The 27355-nt window shown below is 30.4% G+C and overlaps 1 protein-coding gene across 2 annotated transcripts in view; it reads right to left on the bottom strand.

Moving 5' to 3' along the window:
* LOC118202357 (uncharacterized) overlaps positions 1-27355 on the bottom strand; it is a 53026-nt gene that overhangs the window by 13319 nt on the left and 12352 nt on the right. For both annotated transcript variants that reach the window (XM_085814475.1, XM_085814474.1), the window contains 7 exons: positions 24935-24986; positions 21871-22043; positions 20662-20827; positions 15723-15835; positions 9109-9295; positions 6080-6216; positions 1527-1696 (listed from right to left, as the gene is read on the bottom strand). In XM_085814475.1, coding sequence (XP_085670601.1) covers positions 1527-1696; positions 6080-6216; positions 9109-9295; positions 15723-15835; positions 20662-20827; positions 21871-22019 — 922 coding nt within the window. In that variant the 5' untranslated portion in view covers positions 22020-22043; positions 24935-24986. The remainder of the gene's footprint in view (positions 1-1526; positions 1697-6079; positions 6217-9108; positions 9296-15722; positions 15836-20661; positions 20828-21870; positions 22044-24934; positions 24987-27355) is intronic.

Here is a 27355-nt window from a genome sequence, read left to right as displayed (position 1 = left end):
TTAAAGTATTAGGCAAAACTAAAACGTTACTTGGAACTGAATTCTTAGAGAATGAGAATGGAGTTTTTATACATCAGCTGAAAATATATCGAAGAAATTTTTGAAAAATTTAAACATTTCCAGATACCAATAACTTTACTTCCCATAGCTACAGGCACTATTCTTACAAAATTAGATTGTCCATCTACAGGTGCAGAAATTACGGAAATGCGTACATTACCCTTTAGAAATCTGTTAGGATGTTTAGTTTTTGTAGCTAACAGGACAAGGCCTGATATTACATGCAGTGAATATCTTATCACAATTTCAGGAGAATCCTGGAATTAGGCATTGGGAAGCATTGTTGAAATTGCTTGGTTATCTCAACAGTACTAAATTATATAAGTTAAACTTATCGAAGATTAAACATATAAATTTATATTGTTATTCAGATGCTGATTATGCAAGTAATAGAGATGACCGCGTGTCCATGGGAGGATTTATATTATATTTAGATGAAGTACCGGTAATGTGGAAAACTGTTAAAGAAAAATGTGTAAGTTTATCAACCATGGAAGCGGAGTATATCGCCTTATCTGAAGCAGCGAAGGAATTAATGTGGATGAAAAATGTCTTACAAGATGAAATTTTAAAGTTTAATTTAAGAGAGTGTAAACTATTTTGCGATAACAAGTCTGCCACTGATTTTTCTAGATCGCTAATAGAAAATCGCCGAACTAAGCACATAGATGTAAAATATCACTTTGTTAGAAGACTAGTAAATGATGGAGTGTTTGACCTTGAATTTATCACCAGTAAATTAAATACTGCCGACTTATTTACAAAAGCAGCGACTGCTGTTAATTTAAGAAAGTTTTGTTTAGATGTTGTCAGTGTTTAAGACAATAAGTGTTTTCGTATAATAGAAATGAACTATGAACTTCTGTGCAAGTTTTGTTTTTTTGTCTTTGCATGAGGAAAAGAGGGCCGTTTGTTGGCTTTAGTTTTCCACATGCAAATTTTGATCGGAGGTCAATCGGCGGTAAGCTAATGTGGTTGCCGCTGATTGGCCGATGACGTCAAGATCGGCCGGTTGCCCGAGTATTATATAGTATATGTATGCTGGTATCGGCGAATGTCTTGTTCTCTTGTGTTATTATGAGTTAGCATAATGCTAGTTTGCTTTCAATCAAATGATTTTAAATGTAAAAGCTATAGTGTTAGCTCTTTTATTTTAATTTACGGAATAAAGCATGAATTTTATTTAGATTAGTCTTAGCTTTATTTAAGGGAAGCAAAATATGCTTTGCCTTTATCACCACTGCCAACAGTAAACGTATTATGCGCATGCATAAAAGTATTACGCGCATGCAGAAACGCCTATGCGCATGCGCGAACGCATTATGCGTTGACGCATGTGCAGAAAGTTTGTAGCTTTGAGGTCCAGATTATAGATTATTTCGGATTATCAACTTTTGACTGTATAAATCAGTTATCTTTGGATGCATTTAGACACTTCAGAAAATACTCAATAATATATTCCATACCTGGTAAACTTGCCAGAAAATCATTTCTCCTTGCATTGTTATCAGCAGCATTAGCCTGTTTTTTGAATCTGTTTAACCTGTTGTCAGTTTCACGGAGACAATAAGCAAGTCTAGACTCTAAGAAGAAATCCTGCTTTGGAGTTTTTGTCCGGAAAGCTCCTCTCCCTCTTCTACAATTGAAGAATAATTATTTTATAATTAAAAAAAAGAGCTGCATTTATGAAAAATACCATATTCATAAACTCATAAAACATAATACTATCTGTAATATTTAGCACAAACAGCTGAACTTTTACAAAACAAGAAAAACAGTTTAAACTTTTTTGCATATTTTGTAAATTATTACATCATTACAGTTATGATTTTTCTACTTGTTTTAAACTGGTATTTATATATACATATGTTTTTTCAAGTTCCTATATATCACTTAATCATAATATGTTGGGGGATTTATTTTATAGTTTGCAGCGAACCTAATTCTATATTAAATTTCCAAGAAATCTTTAATACATTGAGTAAATGCATGCTAATACTAGATTCAAAATGAAGACCTTAGAAATTCAAAATGAAGACCTTAGAAAATGAAATAGTTAATAATGAATTAATAGAAATGATCTTAGAATAAAATGGTTTTATTGCAGGCCACTAAGCACTTTGATAGAGATTGGTAAAAGCTGCTGGTTTCAAGGTTTTGCTCCTTAAGGTTGCAGTTTTCTTTAAAATGCATGGAGCTTTCCATTAAAACCATATCATTCTAAAATTTAATTTATACTAATTTTGAAAGCTTTACATGTCACTGCTAATCCAAATAAGCAATGATTTTATTTATACCACGTTTATTTGCATATTCTATCCTTTTTTTTAATTACTAATTTTATTGTATGAAAATTGAAGGGAAAATTATAAGAAAAATTTAATTCCCGAAGGATAGTGTTACAGTAAAAACACAGCAAATGAAAAGTATTCATGGATAAACTGTTGGTAACTATTACAATATTATCTCTATTTAAAAGAAACCTACATAAGAATGCATAGTAATATTATTAAGATTGCAGTATCTATTAAGATATCTTCAATTTTCCATCCCTTATCTTGAATCTTGCTCACTGTTATTATTATCAACTCCTACTTCCTAGGCCTCAAATCATTTAGGGCTGCTGGAACTAACTATTATCTCTGCTGTCTGCTATACGTAAGTCGTTGGTATCAACACTGTTGTTACTCTCCTTGTCTTTTCATATGCAGTAATCTTCAAAACCATTATTAAATTAAATATTCTTCGCCATATTGTTCTATAAAGCAGTATTATTGTTCCATTATGCACCCGAAACCCACGAAAAAATAAATTAGTAAAACAAAAGCAATCACTGCATGGAAGAATCCATTTTAAAATTTAGGGTAGCTTGTTTTCTAAATGTTCTAAGGACAGAGCAAATTGCATGCATATTTAAAAACCTTTTATAATCTTGTACTAAAAAGCTAAGGGGGAAAATATGTGAGCAAAAATGATATTTTTAATTTTAAAGTGCAGAGGGTTAGCCTGAAAGACAAACATTTTAAATTCTTATAAATTCAGATGTGCTTGTTTTTATCAGGGAGCATTTAGCATCATTTTAATGATATTGTAGGGAATTCGATGTTAATTAACCAGTTATTTATAATTTCAGTCTTTGCCATAACTTATTTTTTCTATATTCCTTACAAATGCAAATAAGTAGCAAATATTTTAAACTAAGGTTTTCGGATTTTAAGACCAGTTCTAATAGTTGTAATTATTCAGCTTTGCATTTTGTCGCTACCAATACTTGAATTTTGACACTCTAGTAGAATTACTAAGGCAGCTTCTAGTAGTATTTAATTGTGCAGTCATTGACAACTGTTCAACACTTGATTTAATTTAGACTGTTCTATTTTATTTTGCATCAACACAAGTTGTAGAAATTGTAGCACAAGAGACTGTCCCTATGTTCTACATTCTGTTTACATAAAAAGGTTACTTTGACTTTCTCTAGGCTTTCTAGGCTTTAAATTTGTTCTTGGATACAGTGATAATTCGCAATTATATTTGCTTAATTTTATATTTAGCCCTAAAAGACTAAAAACATTGTAACAGCTAAAAAAAAAGTACATATATGTTTGTTTTTCAAACTAACCCTGTACTTTAACCATTTTTGCTTGCATATTCCCCCCTTAGCTTTTTAGTACATTTAATTAAAACTGTGTGACTTAAACAAAATTATTTTAAAGGTGTTAGATATTTTTTCTTATTTTCATTACACAGAATAAAGGGAAAAAAATAAAAGTAAACCTCAGCCACTAAACATTTGACAATTATTCCCTTAAGTAATTTACCTCACATTTCATTCAAGATCTTCCACTCTATTTAATGCTTTTCATTCATTTAACTTTCTTTTTAAAAATCTGATCTTATCATAATTTTTAATAGTGTTGCTAAAAATGAAATAAATATTTTGATTTAAAAATACATCATAGTTAGTGCGAGGAATTCTAAAGTTAATTTTTAAAAAAAATTCAAGGAAAGCAATTTCGACTATTCCCATCTTTGTATCACTTAAATCAGCCGAAATACTAATTAAAAAGAAAATCTGAATGGTTTCAGATTTTAAATTACGTCCAAAGGGGCATTTTTTTTAACATTTTGTGTTTGCCTTTATTTATTAAATATCATGTTCTTCGCACTTAAACCATAAAATTCAGTTTAAGAGCAATATCGCAAAATAACTTTAAATTGAGCATATCTTTAAAATTTCCGATACGTGGTCTCACGGACTGGAGATAAAAATGGTTTTTCTGCACAACATTGCCATTTGTCGTTTTGAAACCGTTGAGTTTGTTAAGCAAAAATTCTTTGAAGTGTTACAAAATATGAAATCGATAATAAAACAAATTTCAAATTCATATTAGGACTTCCACATGCCTATATTCTACGGAAGATTACGTCATTCAAATTTTGATGGCTGTAGGTTGGTACTGTTGTTTTATCACAATGTGAGAAACATATATACATTTATATATACAAAAACAATAGTCCTTCAGGGCAAATTGCCCCTTTGGACTAAAAAAAAAAAAAAAAAAAAAAAAAAACTTGCTGAAATAAATGAGAGAAATCTAAGATCTAGCGCCATTTAATTAAAACTCAGTGAATGCTAAAAACTTACCAAACGTTGATTCTGTTGATCAAATATTTATATTTTACAAACAATGAGAAAGAGAGAAAACTAAATATATTGATTCTTGATACATATTCGAAGGAATTTCCTGATTATCAGCAATCCCAACAAAAAGTCACAAACTTGGTGATTTTGGAGAGCATTCATAAACTCAGTGGCAACTAATACAAAATTGGCAACCAAGCTAATGCATGAAAAGCAATAGCCATTTTCAAATGGTGGCACACCAAGAATTCCATACAAGAACAATCAATCAATAAAATTGTAAAAGGTCAAAAACATCGGTAACAAAACACTTACATTTTTCAAGAAATACATTTTTGCACTTTTGTTCTCCTGATGTAGAGAGTGATTTGTGTTTTCTTAAAAAAAAAAAAAAAAAAAAAAAAAAAAAAAAAAAAAAAATCAGAGAATTCTAGAAGCTTAAACATCCATGCAATTCAGCACTGTATGTTAGCTAAAATAGGCATAAGCTATGTGCATATTTGGGTTGTCACATAAAATATTTTGTGATATAGTGGGTTACAACATAATTATTTTTCCTCGTGAACACTTTTTGATGAAATTCTGTGGGGATGTGGATAATCAGAAAGTCTCAGTTTCAATCATAGATTTTTGAGGAATCTAATACAACCAATTTCTGAAAGTTACAGTTATCTTTGAAATGGTAAGAATAATGAATTGCATAAATAAGAGGGGATATAGAAATAGGCAAAAAATAAATAAACAAATAAAATCTGCTGGACTTGATTTATGGATTCTATCAATCATAATATAGCAAAACACAGTCAGGTGATCTGTGTAAGTCAAGTGATCTGTGTAAGGCAAAGAATGCTTTGTGGAGAAATACTGGCTCATACTTAGCATATTACACATGGAGGAAGCCATGGCAGTGGCCATGCAATCAGCCAGTTTGCTAGGATTTAACTCTGGGTTGAACTATTAGTGTTCAGCAAAATTTCCCACTTGACTGCTGATGGGGTAGAGCTGATTTTACAGTGGCTTTCACAATAGCAGATGCTAACTGCTTTTATTAAAATTTATTTATTCACTTTGAAACACTACAAAATATTATTGGCAATTAATAGTGCTAGTTTATGATATTGATGAAATATAATGCCTAAAGTAGATAGAGGTTTATGAAACAAATATCACTATATTCTTTGGAATTCAGATATTAGAATGCTATTTGGACTGGAAAATTTCAGATTTGGATTCAGATTTGAAAAATTCCATTACCTATACATGTGGTGGGAAGGACCTTTAAGTGTTATAAAATACAAGTTTACAAAGCACAGTTAATGAGAAACAGAGCATTTGTAAAATGATGCATAAGAAAATTTCAAATAGAAACAATCTTACCTTTCACACGTTTCGCATTCACAATAAGAATTATTATCTCCAAAAAAATCTTCTCCATAATAACAAGTAATTTCTTCTCCAGCTTCAATATCTCTCAGTACTTCTACACAAGCACTGTCACGTCCAGTAGGTACAAACTAAAACAATTAAGTGCAACTTAAAATATACACTTCAAAAAATAAATCACAATTCATAAAATAATTAACTGATTTTCCAAACATATAATTCAAAACAAAAACAAGTAATTACCTTTTAATTTTTAGGACTGTTCTTAGCTATTTTAAAATAAAATTTAATAAAAGTAAAAACAGATCATACATATAAGGAATTCTTGTCTTCCTATCACAGTTTATAAAATAATGGACTGATTTTTCAAACACATAATTCTGCTCCAAACCAAACACATGTAATTAGTTATTTTTACCTTGAAATTTTTAGAAATATTCATAGGCATTTTAAAATAAAATTTAATAAAGGTAAAAGGTGATCATACACATAAGGAATTCTTGACTTCCTTATAGGAGTAATCACGTTTTAAATTTAAAAGGAGAATAAAAATAAAATTTTGCATATAGATTCATGCATAATTTCAAACTAATGATTTAAGCTGAGTTTCAAACTCAATATACTAACTTAGGCTTCATTTGCTATTTTTGTAATCTGAATGGAAGTTAATTAATGATGGAAAATTGATCCAAGGCTATCAGATTAAAGAAAGGGACCTTTATACTCTTTCTAAGGAAAATTGGTCTGTATTTATGTTATACGTAGACACGCGTAACTCATAAAGGCAGATTTTCCCACTTCCTGGAATTGAAACCAGGTAATAACAGCCCAGCTTCAGTTATTCAGTCAATGTTCGATTTTACTGGCTAGATATTATAACTATACAAATCTAAAAGTGAAAAATCATAATGAAATTTTAGTACACCGTTTAACTGCCTAGGACTGCAATATGCTACATGAATTAAGAAGAGATAAATCTAAACATTTTATAAAATGCCAAAGTGAAGTGAATGAAGTTAATCTTACCAAGAAATTAATGTGCTCTAGACTCAAACATATGCGAATTCTAGTGATATACACAGAATGTCTTAACACACATGAAAGCATCTATTTTTTTTAAGGCTTCAATGTATTTACAAAAAATACTAGATTCAAAACTATTTTCTTTTATCTAGACAGAAAGTAAGTGTTTAGAATAGACATATATTAAAAATGAAATCAAATAAAAATAATAATAATAATAATAATACAAATTTTTCTTAATATTTTCAATGGAAAGGTTAGCAATACTTTATATTTATGCTTATATAAAAAGTATTTCAAAATTAATTAGATGCACTATTAGAAATTTCAAGTTATATTTCCTTTTCTGTAACTACTGGCAATCATTTCAGAGATTTACTTTACATATATATGTAAGAAAAATAAAGAATATGTAAAAGATTAAATTAGTAGGGTAAAATTAATTTTCCTTCTCTATTCTAAAAATAGTAACCCCTATTTGCACTGTGTCATTTCCAGACTCTTACATCATTCTGATGATGTAAATGGAACAAAACCCAAACAGCTGCCAATAGTAATTTTATAGCAATATTAACAATCCAATCAAAATGCACTGAGAACCAAAACTAACTCTCTGAATTAAGATTTCATCCTGAACATAACACACTTGCTTTCTACGCTTTGGCCTAGCTGCACTGCTGTCTGTCTGCACCTTCTTCCTTACTGCAAATTTATCTAAAATGTAAACTTTTTGGAATAGGCATAAATAATGTGCCAACTTGTTGGTGTCTGCAACATATTTACTGAAATAAAAATTGAATTAAATCTTCCTTGACTACCAAATTTTTTACTCATTGTGGATTGGCATTTCAGCATTCTACATCAAAATTCTCGCTGTTGATTACGGATTCAAACGCCTGAGTTCTACTACAGAATCTATTATATATATATACAAGGAGGTAAAGAAAAATTTATAAAAAGAATAAAATCAGTAATACAAGATATTAAGCACTGATATTAAGACTTTACATTCAGAATAGTTATAAATTACAATCAACATTATGTTGTTATAATTTATAATAATAAATATTTTAAAATAAATTTAACAGATTTAGAAACAATCAAAATATTACATTCCTTTATGAAATATATGGCAAAGCATGTTATATGATTCAGCCCACACCCTCATATTGTACATCTCCTTTCAAAACTATTTTCAGTACTTATGTATTATTCTGTTGGCTGAGAAACTGCCACCAAACAATGCAATTTAGAGGCAGTTGTGGATAAGCATGAAGTAAACAACACACTCATAGCATCTATGACTTCATTTGATGGAATCCTGACTCATTCCCGACAAGCCACATTTTTTTTTTTATGTTATTGTCGTATTTCGTTTAAATTTTTTTTTTGGGGGGGGGGATCAAATTTAGAACTTGCATTTTACAAAACAGCAAACAGTGGATTATTTTCAAAGTTAAAGAATTCTTCCATCAAAACAGTTTATATTAATTGAATGTTTCATCAACAAAATAATAATAGATTGTGGCAATCACTTGCAAGAAGTAGTACTTATAGTGTTTAAAACATAGCTTTCAGTAAAACTGGAGGGCCCAACACAATAGAAGAAATTAATAAATGACTTTTTTGTGAAAAACCAAAGTGAAGCTAGTCAGATACTGGTTGTATAAGAGACATGAACAGTTGGAATGACTTCCATGGTTTGATGGTTCAACTTTCATGGTTTCATGGATGTATGTACCCTATTTTTCAATCATGTCATTATAGAGTGCATAAGTAGCAACTTTATTAACAATTGATGTAAATACTAAAGGGAAAAGTAAAGTTATAAATAATATTTTGTAAGGTATTGTTTATAATACCTTAAAAAAACATATACATGTATGTTTATACGTCCATTCCATGCATTAATATGAAATCAATGTAAATATTAAGCATGTTCAAAAAATATCAAAATATTAAACATAGTTATATAATGAAAAAATTAATTTTTTGCTTACCTTACAATTTGGTCGACAGTCATGATTAATAAAAGCAGCAGGTCCAAGCCAGAGTTGAGCACAATTCTTTCGACAAGAATACATAACACTAAAATCATTTTTTCCAGGAGACAGCAATTCTGATTCTTCTTTCTCTGACAGTTCAGCAATGCAGCCAACAAGGTAGTGCATTTTATCATTTTTAAACCTAACCAAAAAATAAATAAATAAATAAATAAATAAATAAATAAAATTATGCATTAGATAATATTAAAAACTTTAATAATAGAATCTATAAAAAATAAAGTTTTAAATAGTAAAAATAAAAAGAATTAAGCCTTTAGCAATTACTAAAATACTCAGTAACAATTTTGCTATAATGCACAGTGCCTCATTCTATAGCTCTACAGACACTTTCAAAAATGGTACTGGCTTTAACAAATAATGAAGAAGTTTAAAATGTTAATTTTTTAAAACATTCTACAATTATATTCAAAAACTCTTAACAAAATATTTGTCCTTTTATTTTCCCAACACATGAATTGATTCGACTCAGAGCAGGAATACATTTAGCAGTTCTATAATACTGTAAACCACCGCTGAAATAGTTTCTTTGTTTGTTTCCTGATCTTAGGTTAAGGGCACAGAAAACATTTTTCTTGTTTCAAAATTTTCAGAGTCTTTTATAATTATTTGTCAGATTTATTCCCTTTTTGATTCTGATTAATTAGCTAAGAAAAATTTAACAAAGTTTATCTTTTAATAAAAAGTTTTTTTTTTCCCCCCTGCCTTTTAGCAACAAAACTACAGAAATGGGGAATTAAAAAAAAATCTTAATTATGCTTCACTTGTAAAACCCCCAATATTAATTAAATTCAATTAGTTTTCAGGTCTTTATAATATAGAATTGGTTTATTTTCAGGAGCAAGATCAGTTCAACTGCACACACCGATGCAAAGATCTGCTTTGTCAGAAAGACATTCCATTGCACAGGAACTCTGTTCTGTGATTCAGAGACTTTGGCGATTCAGCCAAGGTCGACCAACTGCTATGACGAGCACTGATGACAGATATTTGTTGTTATGTGCATGAAGGAATAAAACCTCAACTCTGACACAACTGAAATCCTCCTTGGAAGGTTGGTGTCAACATGAACCATGCATAGAAGGCTTCACATAGGAAGTGTGTACGTGAGGCAACCAAATGCTAGACAGCACAAGTCTTGCATCGTGGATGGTTATCTTCAGAAACAAGCAATTCAGCACATGTAGTAGCCAGCTCGATCACCGGACCTGAATCCTATCAAGCATGTCTGGGTTATTTTCAGAAGACGCATAGCTGCTCTCAATCCTCCTCTTCAGGTCCTTGCCACGCTTGCAACTGCTTTGCAAGAGCAATGGCTCCCGCTTCATACAGAATTGATAGACTGCATAATTGAAAGCTTCACACATCGCTGTATGTGTTGCATTGCTTCTAGGAGAGATCATACTCCATAGTGAAGGTAATTTTCCTAACTGATATGTCTAATTTGTTCATTTTATACATATGCTACTTTCTGCAACACCATAATTGTCTTGGTTTCTATCTTACTATGTGCTGCATATTGTGCACATAACTTTTTGAGTAATCATCATTTTTGTGATTTTTCCTTAATTAATGATAACCAGAATACAAAATTCCACTTGAAAGAATAAAAAAATAAGGTACTTGTTTGTTATAGTGGCCCCAACCATATTTGGCTATTTTAGATTTATGCCAACATCTCACTTATAATTTCTCCATGCTCGTGAAGTGTGAATGCAATAATAAACAACACAATATATAATCATAACAATAATACTAACAAGTTGTTTCCTAAGAATATTTTTATTTATCTCTATTATTATTTTATCACTTGTAATTGTTCAGATCAACTGCAGTCCTTTCACACATACATATTAAGCTGTTTAACACCATTTCATGAATGTTAACTCCTCTGCCCAAGAATATATAAATCTAATAGCAGTGATGAATGATATTCTGGAACCACTGAAACCAATTTTCAACATGCGACCTTTCTTCTTTCTCCAATTTTTAACAATGCACTTTCAAATGGTTCTGTTGTTAACATAAAGTTTCATGTTGTGGCCAATTTTGCATACTCATTTGTCATGTAAAAGACCTCTTTCTTGAAAAAATGATATGACATCCGCCTCATTACTCAGTAAGTTAAAGATTGCTAACATCATAGTCACACACATACACACACAAAGCAATGAACATATTTTAAAAATAAACAATTCAAATTCAAAAATCTCATAAAAAATTTATAACGTAAAAACATGCAGTGACAGCAAAAATGCAATACAGTGCTAATATACGATTACACTGCAAGGTATAAGAACATGCAGCCAGTGCTAATATACGATCACCGAGGTATAAGAACATGTAGCCACATTTACATGAGATATCTCGGTTGATTGACGATTCAATCTCAATTTCAATATCGCATACTGTCGAGCTGATGGTACCAGCTCACAAATTTATTATCTCATTCGCATCAGCAGCTTTGGGATTTTCCAGAATTTTAAATTCGCATGGTATATTAATGTATTGAGGAAGGCACAGACAAAGGAAGCAAATATATTCAGGTAAAAAGAATTCAAAGGCCAACTGATTCAAATACCAGCAAATCTTGAATTAAGGCTATTAATTGAGTCAGAAACATTTACATAAAAGTTGCAAGATAGTTATATTGACCATGTAAGGTCTTGTATCACCATGTGTGGTTAATCATTGATTGCATCAAATTCAATAGTAGTGGAGAGGGATTTTTATACAATATTTTTAATAAATTTTCAATCAGTGATTTTCTTGAAACATAAAGGGAGAATGTCTTTGACAGCAAGACCATATTAAGCAATTACTTGCTTAAATTGCAGATACTTTCTCTTGGATTTAAGAATTTTAGATGTCTCAAAACCAAATTATTGTTATTATTATTATTATTATTGACTTGCTAAAGTTGGTTAACCAAATATTAAATGATATGACTCATCTTCACGAAACGAGTTGGTCATTCTCCCACCAAATTCTACTCCCATTTACCCAACTAATTACGACAATCTTAAATGCTGAATGAGAAGTTAAAAGATATATGAAAATGAAACAAACTTTTCCACACAGTTGAAAAATCTCAGCAACTATGCTTTCTACTTTAATAACAGAAAAACATTCTTAACTATTGTGATTATATAGAAAGACAAGCAAATAATTTCAATAAGATTAGAAAAATTCAATATAAATAAAACTGATTTTGATGATACATTAGGTTCAATGCACTGTTGTTGAACTATTACTTTTGATTAATTTTACAGTTTTAAAACTCAACATTTAAAATGCCAAAAACAAATATACCCTTTTTTAAGGTGGGCTATAAGTATTAAAATTACCAGGTGTGACTGAAAAATCCAAAGGATGATCACAGAAATCTGACAGTGCAAAATACTTGAACAGATATACATTACCAGCCTTCAAAGTAATATCTCTCTAATAAACTACATGTCTGTTAATGTTCATATAACTGTTGGAAACATCTGGAGAAGTTCGCCATTCATACTGCTTTTAGCTCTCTCAGCACAGCAGCTTGGATGTAAGAAATTTTACAAAATCTAAGCCTTTTCAGTACAGACTTCAGTTTTGAGAAGAGAAAGAAATTGTAGGGCAAGAATGCAAGAATATGAAGGGTAGAACAACTCAGTAGGTAAACTGCTTCACATGCACCACAATATTACATTACCTGTTGAGTAAAAGGAACTACAATCCTAGTTCACAGCACTGAAACTACATATGATGAATATGAAATAAAAATCAATTGAGAACCTCCAACTAAAAATCTCCATTCACTGTTTGGCCTTCTGATATGAATTTCTTAAGGATCAGGCTATGTGTATTGAAAATGTAATAACTTCTGGAAGTAAATCTTTTTTGATTTAGGCAACAAGAAGTTGTGCCATTCCATGCTTTGTTGTTTAGCTTCTCGACACCACTGGAAGCACTATATTTCATCCAGAAGTTACAATTCATAGTAAAAACAAGACATCAGTATCTGTCATGCCAATGCAATCATGACATAACTCCATTCTCTGTTGTTTTTATTTTTTAGGTTAGGTGTCAATGGACAAACTTCTGCATTTTATTTGATGACAATGGTTTTTATGATTTCATGAAGAATATCCAGTTCTTCCCCAATCAATCAGGGACAAATGCTGATCTACTATCAATAGTTTGTGAACTCTTATCTTTATTTGCTCTGACTCTGTTTGTCATTGGCCTCCCACATGGTGATGATATAATATGCAATCTACCACTTTTAGTTAGTTATTCATTTCTTAGATGGAAGCACTAAAACATTATTTTTTAAATTTGACTAAAAAATGGTAGGAAAAAGATATTATTAATTAAAGTTTTAGTCCTGTAATTAAAAAAAATAATAAAATAAAAGCAGTTGATCACATACTACATCATTACCTTCCACATTAAATGATCATCTTTGATGGTTTTTCACACTTCATTGGGAACATTTAAACCATTTGTATACTGTTCTCCAAGTTACAACTGCATATTCGTGCACAATTTTCAATATTTCATGTGTTTCCATTGCTGTTTTACTAAATTTGTAAGAGAATTTCATATTGACTCTCAACTCAATTATGCTGCAACAGTGCCACATACCAGAAGCTACTGCATGAAGGAACATCTACCAAAAAGTGTCCAGACATGCTCACAGATGTTAGCTGAGATACAGAATATGGCCTCATACATGCCACAGCTAGTAAGACAACTCATATTGTGGAATCAAGGACCATACTTTTGGTCACCTTTACATAATCATCTATAAAGATAACTTTAAAAATATACAATACTTTCAGTGAAGATGGATAAATTTTCAGCAATCTTGATATCTTATGAAATGATTTAAGGATGTCTATTGTAATGATTGTATTAAATAACAAAAAATAAGATTCTAAAATTTCCTTTCATTCTGAAACAAGGCATGTTTAGTTTGATTTGAAAAGAATACATGTACAATGCTGGTAAAAATCATCATATTGTCAATAGATGTTCCTGCACCTGAAATTTTTGAAGGAAAAAATTATAAAAAGTTCAAAGAGACTTTCACACACATACACTCTTTTTAGCATAAATTTCAATATAGTCAAGCCCATTTAAAATATTTTTTCTCCTGCTAAATTACTTTAATCCTTTCACTGCTGAAATTACAAAATAATTCTGTAAAATGAATGTCTTCCATGAATAATTCACGCATTTAAATGATTCTGCAAAGCATCCCACCCCCCTTTTTTTTTCTTTAAGCAAAGATGCTAACTCAGAATAACCTAATTTTATTGCCACACACAGCCATCTTTTAAGAAATAAGTAGACTGTTTTAATTTTTGAGTGGCATTAAAAAAATAAATAAAATAAAATGGACAATGCAAATTATAAATTATCAGTGCTATTGGTACCTTACAATCATGACAGTAGAAATTTCAGGAATATCAGAGATGGATATCTCAATTTCCTATGATGATTCAGGTATTAATTTTTTTTAATTCCCCTCTCATAGAACTATTACAATGGAATTTTTTCATAGATTCTGACAATGTTTGGTCTTCAATTTTCCGTATTTTAACGGATCACCTTAATTAATCTGCAAAATAACTACTTTTTTCATAAATTTTTAACATACATATTAGTACATTATTTATTAATAATTCTAATACATCATTTTATTTATTAATTAATACATAATATTATTCATGTTTTATTTATTCATTACATACTAACACTCATATGTTTTTATTATTTTATATAACTAATACTTACTATTTACTATACACGTGTAATATGTTTAATGCGTAGTCGGGATAGCACAGCGGCAAGACGGGACGAGGATATTGATACCAAACCAAGTCAGCTAATTATCATCTTTATTTCCAGGGACATTAGAATAATTCTTCGTAGACAATATATTTTTTCGTCATAACCAATTGCAATTGCCATGAATAATTCATGCATTTAAATGATTCTGCAAAGCACCCTTTTTTTTTTTCTTTAAGCAAAGATGCTAACTCAGAATAACCTAATTTTATTGCCACACACAGCCATCTTTTAAGAAATAAGTAGACTGTTTTAATTTTTGTGTGGCATTAAAAAAATAAATAAAACAAAATGGACAATGCAAATTATAAATTATCAGTGCTATTGTACCTTACAATCATGACAGTAGAAATTTCAGGAATATCAGAGATGGATATCTCAATTTCCTATGATGATTCAGGTATTATTTTTTTTTTTAATTCCCCTCTCATAGAACTATTACAATGGAATTTTTTCATAGATTCTGACAATGTTTGGTCTTCATGCATCTTCTAAGGTAAGAATTACATCATATTGAACTAATTAAATTGCAAAGTTTACTCAGCCCAAAGCATCTAGACATTTGAACACAAATTCAGCAGTGAAAAGATTAACCAGGTGGAAAAAATACTCTTGTTATTATAAATATAATTCATAACTTGTCAAAGGAAAAAAAACAGAGAATGAGTTTTATTGCATATTTTATAATTTTTCATAATATTTAAAAGACTCACCATTTTTTAGTAGCACAAACTTTAGCTCCTACATTTCCCTCAAGGGAATATCTTTTACAAACACATACTCGAAAGCCAGAATCTTTATCAAATATTCTTAAGTAGCGAAAAATCTGAGAAAACAGAAAATATAATTAAACGTTTCATAAATAAGGGCAGCCTGAGGAAACTCTGTTAAATATGCAGTTTATATATTATTTCACCAAAAATATTTTACTAAGGAACATATAGAGTAAAAGTTTAATAATCTAGAATCCAAACAGTTTAGTACACTCGATAGTCGAGCAGTTCTTTCACTAATGTCCCTGCCATATAATGTCATTATTGCCATTTCATTCAGGAATATTTGGAAAATCTCCACAATTGCTTTGCTTCTTTTTTGCTCACTTTTGATCAGTCTGTTGCTAAAACATTCATATTTATTACAAGTATATTGTCTGCTTTCTTTACTTACTTAAAATGTTTTCAACTTTAAATGTTTAACAGAAGCTGGACATTACTAATTAACTAGAAACAGCTGAAACTCTCTGCCTCAAAGAACTTGTTAAACTTTTAGAAAACAAAATTGTAATAATAACTGATAATAATAAATCAATTAAATGATGACCTTATAATTCACAGTGTACTGAATCCACAGATAAAAATATATAGGAAAAGAATCATATTCTATGAAATGATTTTTTAAAAAAATAGCAAGAATTTAAATTCAATTGAGGAAACATTTCATGCATGAGTGATAGCAGTGAATACAAAACAAAATCACCATACACAATTTTTTTTTTCATTTCTTGATATAATCAATAACAAAAAATAAATGCTTTGCCATGCTATACATTTTTCTTTTCAATAACCCAAAATATTTGATAGTCTAGCATTATTACAATCCTGAAAATGCTGTATTATTAGGCTTTAATTGTATTTCAAAAATACATGGTTGACATAACATCTGAGAATTTAAGAAGAGTATTAGGAAATTAGGTCATATCTGACAAATAATTCTACGTAAAAATACTTCAAAAATAAAATGGCAAGTAGAGCAAGCCAAAATATGCAGATTTTGTAATGGAATGAGCATGCGGAAACGAGACATTAAGGTGGGTACAGAGTGCTGTTGAGCAACAACAGATACACATTCTGCTGGCATAAACTGTCATTCCCCATGTGGATTTTATGCAGTATTCTGATAAATATTTTTAATCACCTTATATATTACAGTAAAATACATTTAACGTGAAAATGCTTAAGATGAAATATCAGAAACATGAAATAATACAAAGATCCCGACAAACTACTATGTATTTTCATGCATTTTGTTTCTCTTAATATGAAATAAAAATAACTTAACATGAAAAGATATCCTTACTGGGAATGAACAAAGTATGGAAAACACCGGCCTCGCAGGCGACATTTAAGTAGGGTGTGAAATGAAAGAGAGGAGGTTTCCCATGTTTCGTCGAAAGGAGGCTAACTTGGCTTTGTAATAATATCAGAATAGCCTGTGACACGAGCCAGTTTTGTTTATCTACGCTACTTGTATCTTCCACCCCTACAAACGCCACACAAACATGTCATCTCTCATCAGTTGGCTTTGGAATTTGGTGACTAGTACATCGCAGTGCGAGTTAATATCAGTGAGTTTGGTTCATATGTTGCACTCTCCATGTCTCTGTCTCTTCATATTGTTACGTGCGTAAGGGTTTGTTACAAAATGAATGCACAAGTCGAAGGAAAATGAACAAAATTTATTATTATCGCAACAAAAATTTCCTCAGATATTCTTTCAGTATTACAATATATCACAGTAGCAATCTTAACTACTCAAACATTCAACAGAAGTTAATTCAAAACAGCTAAAGAAAGCTAATCCGCGAATTCGCTACAATCAACAAGAGCAGTTTTCTAAACAAACTCTTAACAACACGCTAACTAAAATAACTGACTGACTGAATTGAGAGGTTTTCCTGCTTTTTATAAGATTTTTAAACCACGCGCAAGAACTTTCTGGAACTTTCTCAAAATCAAAAAGAGATATTTATTTATTTAATGTTAAATGCACGCGCTCTTGAATTTTTAATTTTCCGGCTTAGCTTTCTTTTAATATTCATCACGTGCTGCACTGCACGAGGAATAAAACAATTTTATTTATAATTCAACTAACATTAGCTATTTAAATACCAAATTCGTAACAATATATTTGTTGCACTCTGCATGGAATTCAGCGACTCCAAGGACGAATGAAAATTGTTTTTGTCATCTACGATTCTCAAAAGTATCGGATTCTTTGGCGCCAAAAGAAATGGAGAAGGAGGATATTGAAACTGAGGACATTTAATGAAATGTTTGAGAAAGTTTCTGCATTAATGGAATGTCCTACTGTATTATCAGAAGATTTTGCTGCAGTAGTTGATAATAATGTGTAATACAGCCCCAATTAAGGCAGGCAAAGACATTTTGAAGTTTGCTCAAAGCTAAAAAAATATCATTAATGCAGATTGTACTCTAAAAACTTAATTTTGTTGAATATATGTTTTGTTTTCAATATCCTTTAACACGAAATTCTTTTAACATGAAAAAATATTTCAGTCCCCTCAGTTTCATGTTAAATGATTTTCACTGTATGTTCATATGAAAAACATTTGAATATATATATATATATTTAATTTATTTACTAAGGAAATATTGATAATATTATCTCCTAATATTAATTTTAGTAGAAGTATCTAAATATATATACCGTATTTGACGGCATATAAGACGCACATTTTTTCCTAAATTTGGTCTCAAAAAAGTTACCTGCGTCTTATACATGAAGGACACAGGTTAACTTTCAATATTGAATGCTATTTTTAGCCTGGATAAAGGTCTAGACGCACATAACTTTTTCTACATCTTCCATAATTATTTTGCGCATGTGTGAAATATCCGTCGCCAAAAAGCGCCAAAGCTTGAAGCTGATGTCGAAGTTCGAACAGGTTCAACGGTCACATTACGTCTATGGAGCCTTTCCTTCTTTACATAGACTTTCTTTGACTCAGCCGACACATGTGTCGGTATCGGTGCTACTCTGTATAAACGTGTCAGTATCGGTGCTTAAAACTATTTGTTTAAAAAAAATACCCTGGAAAATATGACTACAGGAAACAAGAGATTAAGCTATACAATTCAGTATAAACTAGGAGTGTTAAACTACGCCAAAGTGCATGGAACCAGAGCAGCAGCAAGGCATTTTGGTCCACCACCTACCGAAAAAATGATACATACTTGGCGACTGCAGGAAGATCAACTGAAGACTACTTAAAAAAGGAAAAAAAAAAACATAACCTTCAATGCCCAGCTCCATCTTGGCCTGATCTTGGCCGTTCATTCATTTATTCATTATGGAAATTCACATATCATGTTCAAAATAGCTTGCCGTTTGTTAATTTTCCTTAATAAAAATATGTTTGGTAATTGCATTCAAAGATTGTTTATTTGGCTTTGACGAAACATGAGAACTAAAAGAAACCACATTTTAAGTTATTGTGGTACCGCACGGACTATAAAAACTTTTTTTCCTTGTGTGTGGCCTTCTAAATAAATAAGGGTGCGTCTTATATGCTGTCCAATACGGTATACATATACAGTCAAAAGTCGTTAATCCGGACTCGTCGGGACTTCAGCGATTCCAGATTATCGATTTTTCCGGATTATAGATCATCAGTTTAAATCTGGTAAGATGGCATGCAGAAATTATAAAATTAAAAATATGAAACCGTAATTTATGAAATAAACAGCAATTATGATCTAAAGGGTATCAAAATTTACAAAAAGAAAAAGCTAAATATTTATTTGTTTACTTTATTAAACATTTCTTTCAATGTAAGTTGTTTAATTTGCTTCGCTTCATGTGATAATACTTTCTCTTTAATTCTATTAAACAGACATAATTTCTTGTTTACTTACAAAGTTCCACTGTTCAAGTCCTATAATTGCTGTGTCGAGAATATCGGCTAATTTGTCAATCGAAATTTTTTCGTTTTCAATAACCTCTGAGTCACTTTCTTCACTATCGGAAGCAAATTATAATGAGGAGGAACTTGATTTAAATCATATCAAAGACTGAGTACATCGACATGAAATACTACATTTAGTAAAGAATTATAAGCCAAATAAAATAAAAACATCTGCTCTGAGGATAAGGATAGTGCTGACAGATCAACTTCCAATTCATTGCGCGCCTTGTCGTTTCCCTCCCACCCCGCAGAGCAGCGTGAAATTGATAAACATATTTCGGAATGATTAGATAATCAAAGGATATATGCCTTTATCCATTTTTTGCAGCAATTCCTTTTTTGTTTGATGGATATCAAAACATATTTTCGCTTTGTAGATCCTTTGGGAGCTCCAGCATCGGAAAATGTATTTGACATAATCCAAAGTTCAAGCTTACTTTTATAAAATTGCTCTAACAGTCTGCAAAAAATAATAAGCCGGATCCAATTCGAAGATTAAGGAACAACGCAATCTGCAACATTAACTGAAATAAATAATTAGATAGTTTTAGCTTATACCATACGTTTTACATTAAACGCACATGCATAAACGTATTATGCGCATGCGCACATGTATATTCGCACCCGTAAAGGTCTTACGTGCACGCGTAAACGCCTATGCGCATGTGTGAATGCCACGCATGCGCAGAAAGTTTTTAGCTTTGAGGTCCGGATTATAGATCATTCCGGATTATGGGTGTCCGAATCAACGACTTTTGACTATATAAGGTGATTAAAATAGGCTTAATTTCAATGCAATTACAAAAAAAAATAATAATTCTAACGAAACAAATTACATGCTACTTGGTTATCTGAAAGAATATAATTCAAGTTTTATGTTACAGTAAGTAAAAAATTTATATTATAATGTGTCTGATTATTTATGATAGGGAAAAAAATCTACTTACATGTTCTTTCAGTGTAGTTTGCTGATTTGTACTCTTTGAGTGAATATATCTGGGGAACCAATCCCAATTAGTCAGAACTTTGTAGGTGAGATCATAGTCTTGATTATTTATGAAATCCATTAATCCTTCTAGAAGTTTCTCTCGATCCACGTCAAAGGGTGTAAAGCTAATTGAAAAGTTACATTAATTAATGAAATGAAAGTAAGCAACTGCTCTTTCTTTTCAATAGAAAATGTTTATGCTAGAGAGGGGTGAATAATCAAATAGAAAAAGCTCTGAAAATGTTTTATAAAAGCTGATAAATATATACACTACAAATACAACTGATAAAATTGCATTTTAAATTATATCTGTATTGCTCACAAAATCTCTTATGGGAAAAATGCAAAAGCTCAACTCTGATAAACATCCAAATTTAACTTCTTACTTCCTAAAAAATTAGTGTTCAGTGAAAACAACAAATCTGATAATAAGAAATTTCTGAAGTCTCTTTCTAAAAAGCATGAAGAAATTTTTTAAATACAATTTAAAATTTGTACACTTTAATTTCAGATTTGAAAAAAGTTTTTGATGATATAATTATTTTTTAAAATCTAATGATAATATTTTTTAATGCTTTACAAAATTACAGCTATTTTATATTTTTCAGATAAAGAGAATTTTTTTAAAAAATTATTTTATTTATTTATTTATTTATTTAAATTCAAGCTACTTTAACCACTTTTTAAGGTATAAATTTTTTCTCTTTGTAGTCTTTTTGATTTAATTATGTATTTCTGCTTTCATATTCGAATTTTCTTCCAGATTATTTAATAATAATGCGTAATAAATCCATATGAGATAGCAGTCTTCTATAGCCATCTTATTAATATCAAAATTACATTCCACTTTTAAATTCAAGTATCAGCCTTCAATTGAAACATGATTAGAATCTTTTTCATGTAATATAATAAATTTAACATATCGCTAGTAATGCAAATAAACTCATACTATTTTTTACTATTAACAAACCTAGAAATCAGTTAAAAAATAGTGTTTTGTGTAAATCATTATGCTTTTTGTATCTGTTTGGTATGAAAAAACAGAAAAGGTAGAGAATATATATATATATATATATATATATAAAATAAATAAATAAATAAATAAATAAAATAAAAATAATAATAATGACAGAAATGAATATTTAAAAGAAACTTTTAGTTTACATACTTAATATCCATTTTATGAGTTGTGAATCCTAGATATGGATCCAAAACTAAACTTGTAGCTAAATCATCATTTTCACATAGCTCCTTAGCTGTCATTCCCGTAGATGGCGTGTAACGGGAATGATGCCTTGTACCAACCTCCACAAGCATTTTTACTTAAGAGAATATAGATATCTGTAAAAAATAACACAAAAAGCACTTGTTTTTAAATATACAGAAAATAAAAATAAATTTTTAGTATGGTAAAATGAAAAAAATATTAAAAATTCACTGTTATTAATATGAAGCCACATATGCATTCTTCATGAACTTTAATGGTATATTTTTTATTTATTTATTTTTTTTAGGTAAAGAAGTTGCATGTGAAACAATGTTCTTAATCATTACCAATCCCTTACATAAATAACTAAATAATATCAAAAATAAATATAAACATTTAGCACAATTCTTTCATTAAAAATACTTGATGTAATAGCATGAAAAAATGTAAAATCAAAACAAAAACATAAGTCTCGAGACTTTATTTTAAAACTTATTTGTAATTTTTTTTATTTTAAAAAGTAAAATAATAATAATGAGGCAAAAATTACAGCACAAATAAATTTTCTAAATTATCCACAATTTCAAATCACATTTAATTTATTTTATAACAGATATACAAAATAAAAAAAATAATTCATTTATATGGTACTATTCCGTTAGAGTGGTGTCAGTTAAAAATATGCTGCCTTTTTATGACACCAATTGTTGCCAATTTATCATTGCCAGGTATAAAATTATTAAATAATAATAAAGAGTAACTTTTTGTATTTCTTAATTCTAAACAAAAGTAAAATTTTCTTTTTAATTTTTTAATCTACGATATTCTATACTTAATAAAAAATAAAAAAATTCAATCTAAACAGTGGCATAAAATTACAAATAACATCATTCAATATTGGAGAAAATATTTCAGTTTTTGAATATAAGCAGCACCACATAAATTTTATCAAATAAGACTCTAAATGGTGGCGAGCAGTGCTCCGCTGGCATTCATTTCTTCATTTAGCACTGCCCCGCAATCACTCCACAGTTTGGGAATGGTATCCAGTTTCGAGGTCTACAAAATTATAACTGTGAATCACAGTAAAATGTTCATATACAGTATTTCTTAATTCCTCTTTCTTATATCCTTTCTAGCAGTCTGAAAATATAATGCTGCCATGTGTGATGTTTTCCTGAATGGCACTCATTAATGTCATAGCACAACGATCAAGACCGGCGACCAGAAAACATTCCTTGCTTTCCCGGCATAAAGCCCTGAATAACCATGCTTCCGGGAGAACACATCTAACGTAGTTTTTCCTTTTTGTAAAAAAGACTTTAAAGTAGTTATTCTAATCTACTGTCGTACCATGGCTAATTTCTAACCGAAGCTGACAAAATTCAATCAACATCAGATAGACAGATAGATAAAACCAACAGAACTGAGGAAAGAAAGCCGCGAGCCTTCAAACCATGTTTTGGTTCTTAATTTTTTTTTTTTTTTCTTTTGTCACAGCGAGAACATATGTAACAATGCCATATAGGAGTTTTATTTGACATGAAAGTTCACTTCATCGGATCATTTTGAGAACAAAGTCTCTTGCTGTGAATAATTCCTTTGTCCTCAAAGAATTCTAATGGCAGCCTTATCGTCATTAGAAAACTGCAAAACTGTGTAATCCATCATATTAAAAAAATGAAGAAATGTGACAAAAAATAACGAGTGACAATATTTTGAATGAGAACTAGAAATCTCGACTTGCGATATTTCAAACGTTAAATTCTCAACTCACGATTATATGATGTGTTCGTTAACAGCATTGTTTTCTCCGAATTTTTTTCTTCATATTTAACTGATTCTAATTCTAAATGAAATAGTACCCAAAAAATGTAATAACATTTTTAAACATATGCCTCAAGACTTTAATTGGAAACTTATTTGCATTCTTTAATATTTATTAAAATACTAATAATAAAGCAAAAATTACAGCACAAATAAAACGGTATTATTCCATTTTGAGGACTGTAAAAAAATTGCAGAGAAAATGTATGCGCAAAAGTGTCAAATCTAGCAAACGCAGCCCATTTAAGAGTGCGCCAAATCTAGCGTATGCTCTTTGCATAACTTTATGTAAGTTTATATAGTCTATATTTCTTAAGATGCCATTTAAATACTAGTTTAATTTTTAAATCCTTTTTTGATTTTAAATCCTTATTTGATATTCTATGGATTTAACAATTTGAGAATTGCCCATGATGAAAAGTCGACAATAGAATTTTGGGTAAAGTGCAGAATCACCCACTGCTTGACACGATTTTAAGAATTGCACATACTCGGTATCCATGTGCACATCAACCTACTTTCACTTTAAAAAAAAAATCCCAGAATTGCACAAAAATGGCACTGCGCACACCCTTGACTTTATCTATGTACACCTCGACCTATTTTCACTTAAAAAGTAAAAGAAAATTGACAAAAATCCAATTGTTTTTACCCTTGTAAAAAGTGGCAAACAAATAAATGGGCGATTCTGCACTTTCCCGAGAATTTTTTCATAGAAAAGGCATCATTCATTATAGAAAATTATGTTTGAACAACCAACGAGATGAAATTATGCTTTAGCGATAACTCGGTAACAAAATAGCGATGCAGGCATCCATTCAGTTATGTTTAGCAATTTTTATATAAATTATAAAAATGATCTGAAATAGTTATTTATTCTTATGCTTCCGTTCAGTCATGTTTAGCCTTTTTTATATAAATTATAATAATAAAAAAGTATTATACGAAATTAACATTTCATCTAAATTAAAACATCAATCTTAAATAGTTATTTACTATTATACTTCCTTTCTTGCGATAGGGTTGCCGCAATTATTTTTGGCAGCACTGCCATCAACAATAGTTTGGCGATTTTTTACGACCCTCAAAACCGGATAGTACCAATAAATCTTCTAAATTATCCATGATTTCAAATCAAATTTATTTTATAACAGACATACAAAATAGTAAAAAAATTCATTCAGAAAATAAATTATACCTTTGAAGTCACTATTTTTTTTTGAGCAGAAAATTAAAAAATGTTTTCCAATCTGCAACAGATATAAAAATCATAGTTTAAAAATAGAAACATATATTTTTCTGAATATACGGACAAGTGCATATTAAATTACAAATTGAAAACTATGTTTTATACTTTTAGATAAAAATAAAATGAAAGGTTAATCGACAAAACTAATTCATAGTTAAAGAAAAAAGAGCAGATTAAGCATATGGTTTTCCTAAAATTTATGTATAAGGATTACAAGCAACAGATAGTACAGAAAATGTAAACAAGAGATAAAGCCAAAGGAATCCTCAATGCTGCCATTTTTGTTGGCACAGCTTGGGCCTAGGTTTGATATTAGAGAAGGCATTTAAGATGTTTTCACAGAGAGAAGGTTTGTAAATGCATAATGTCTTTATGGCATGGGAGCACTTAAAAAACTGTTCCACTGAAAATCCTCTCATGGTGGTAATAGGCTAATATAGGAGCACGAAACCTTCAGACTACATGGATATTGAAGATCCATTCTGCCTTTTCATGAATATGTACAAAAATTTCTGGTATTTCTCCTTTTAAAAATGACAGGGATGATGAGGGGGTGAATCTTCTCATGCCTACTTGTTTTGATAACTACTGTTTTGCCCCTTTTTAATCCACATATTTGTTGGAAGGAACATAAAAGGTGAGGGAGTCTTGCACTATATTTGTTATGCTACAAGTTCAGAGTTATTATTCTTTTGAAAATTGATGACGTAAGTATAAAACTTAAAAAGAATCTTTTCCTCATAGGTAACAGGTACCTTCTGAGCAAGCCCTCTGCTGCTTAGACTCAAAAAATACCTCTTAATAAAATAGGAGCACCACCTTTCAAATCAGATATATCTTCTAAGTCATCTTTCTTCTTCTACATCTCTTGGACAATTTTTCTCTCATGATCAGCTTTATCCAAACAGATGTAATACTTCCTTTTTGGCTTCTGATCCAGTGTTTTGAGTTTTTCCTCCAGGATTGGACCCCTTGCCTTTTCCCTGTTTTTTGTTCACTTCATTGCTGGTATCTGTAAGAGTCTGTCTTTACACTTTATCCACAGTTTAATCATAGCACCCACACGAGGAAGCTGAAACTGTCTTGATGCCGCTTTATCATAATACTCCTCTGCAAACTGAACCACTTTAGTTTGAAATTTGTAAGACATGAAATGCATTTTTTATTCTTGAAAATTTTTACATTCATGGAAAACAAAAATTTATGGAAGAATAATGCATAGGTTGGGTATTCTATATTTTGGGGTACCCTTTGGATTATCATCAAGTTATTGTTTCATTTATGGTAACCTGAGTGTTTCACGGTGTATGTTTTGAAAACTCTATCATGACCTGATTGGTTGGACGCTATTATGAAGCTATTGGTTGCAAGGTATGATCACACTGATTTTGATTGAGAATTATTTCTGCATTGGAGGTTGGTTAAGAAGTATGTTGCTTATTTCGTGCTTTACGCCGTAAAATGGCTGCCAGTGGCAAACTGGGTGTTTGATGGTATAGAACGAGAGAGTGGAAAGTGTTTTTTTTTGAAGTGGTTGAGTGCAGAAGAAAAGAAACTTTGTTGGATGTAGTTCAACGAAATATCTTACTTGGAACAATCAATGATCATATCTGATTGCTGGAAGTCATCTGTTTGTCTTTCTGATAATGGCTTCGTTCACCTCTCAGTAAATCACGCAGTGACATTTAAGGATCCGAAAACTGGAGCTCATATGAACACTACTGAAGGTATGTGGGGTGTAATAAAGAGTGATTTTCAAAAGAAATGCCACTGACAGTGCGGCACTAGAGAGGATATTTTTTATTCTTACTTTTGTGAATTTATGTGGCGATGGCAGTATACAGATTCTAGTTCAGATAATTTTAAAGTGTTTTTGGATGGTGTAAAGGAATTCTGTGTGCCACACACCAAAGACATTGAAATTTCTAAATAAGATAAGTCAAGATTTCCTTTTTCCACTGTGCAATTTAGATAACATGAAATTTCCATTTTTATATTATTTTCTTGTTTTATTTTGATTTAAAATGCAGTTTACTGAGATTATAATTTATTTATATTTTAATTATGTTTTATTGCATCATCTTTCGCAGGACACTGCAAGTAAACAGAAATGGCATCAAAAAATCACCAATTTCTCCAAAGGGGACCCTGAAGTATATATTTTCCCAATAGATCAATTAAAATAATAAGAGACAATACATAGCAACATGATAATACTCAGCAAACATGAGTAGGTGCCATCTGGTAGACATTTAATTATCATGGTGGTTGCTTTATGCTTGTGACATTATTTGATAAATGTATGGACTTCTCCAACATGAATGCTGCGATTCACTGGGTGTTGCCCTGAAGCTTGCAGTATTCCAATTT

This window comes from Stegodyphus dumicola, chromosome 4 (genome assembly GCF_044657685.1).
Source record: "Stegodyphus dumicola isolate Sdum_Otavi_A_Nest chromosome 4, ASM4465768v1".
NCBI classification, from domain to species: Eukaryota; Metazoa; Arthropoda; class Arachnida; order Araneae; family Eresidae; genus Stegodyphus; species Stegodyphus dumicola.
This window is presented reverse-complemented; position numbering and strand designations above follow the sequence as displayed.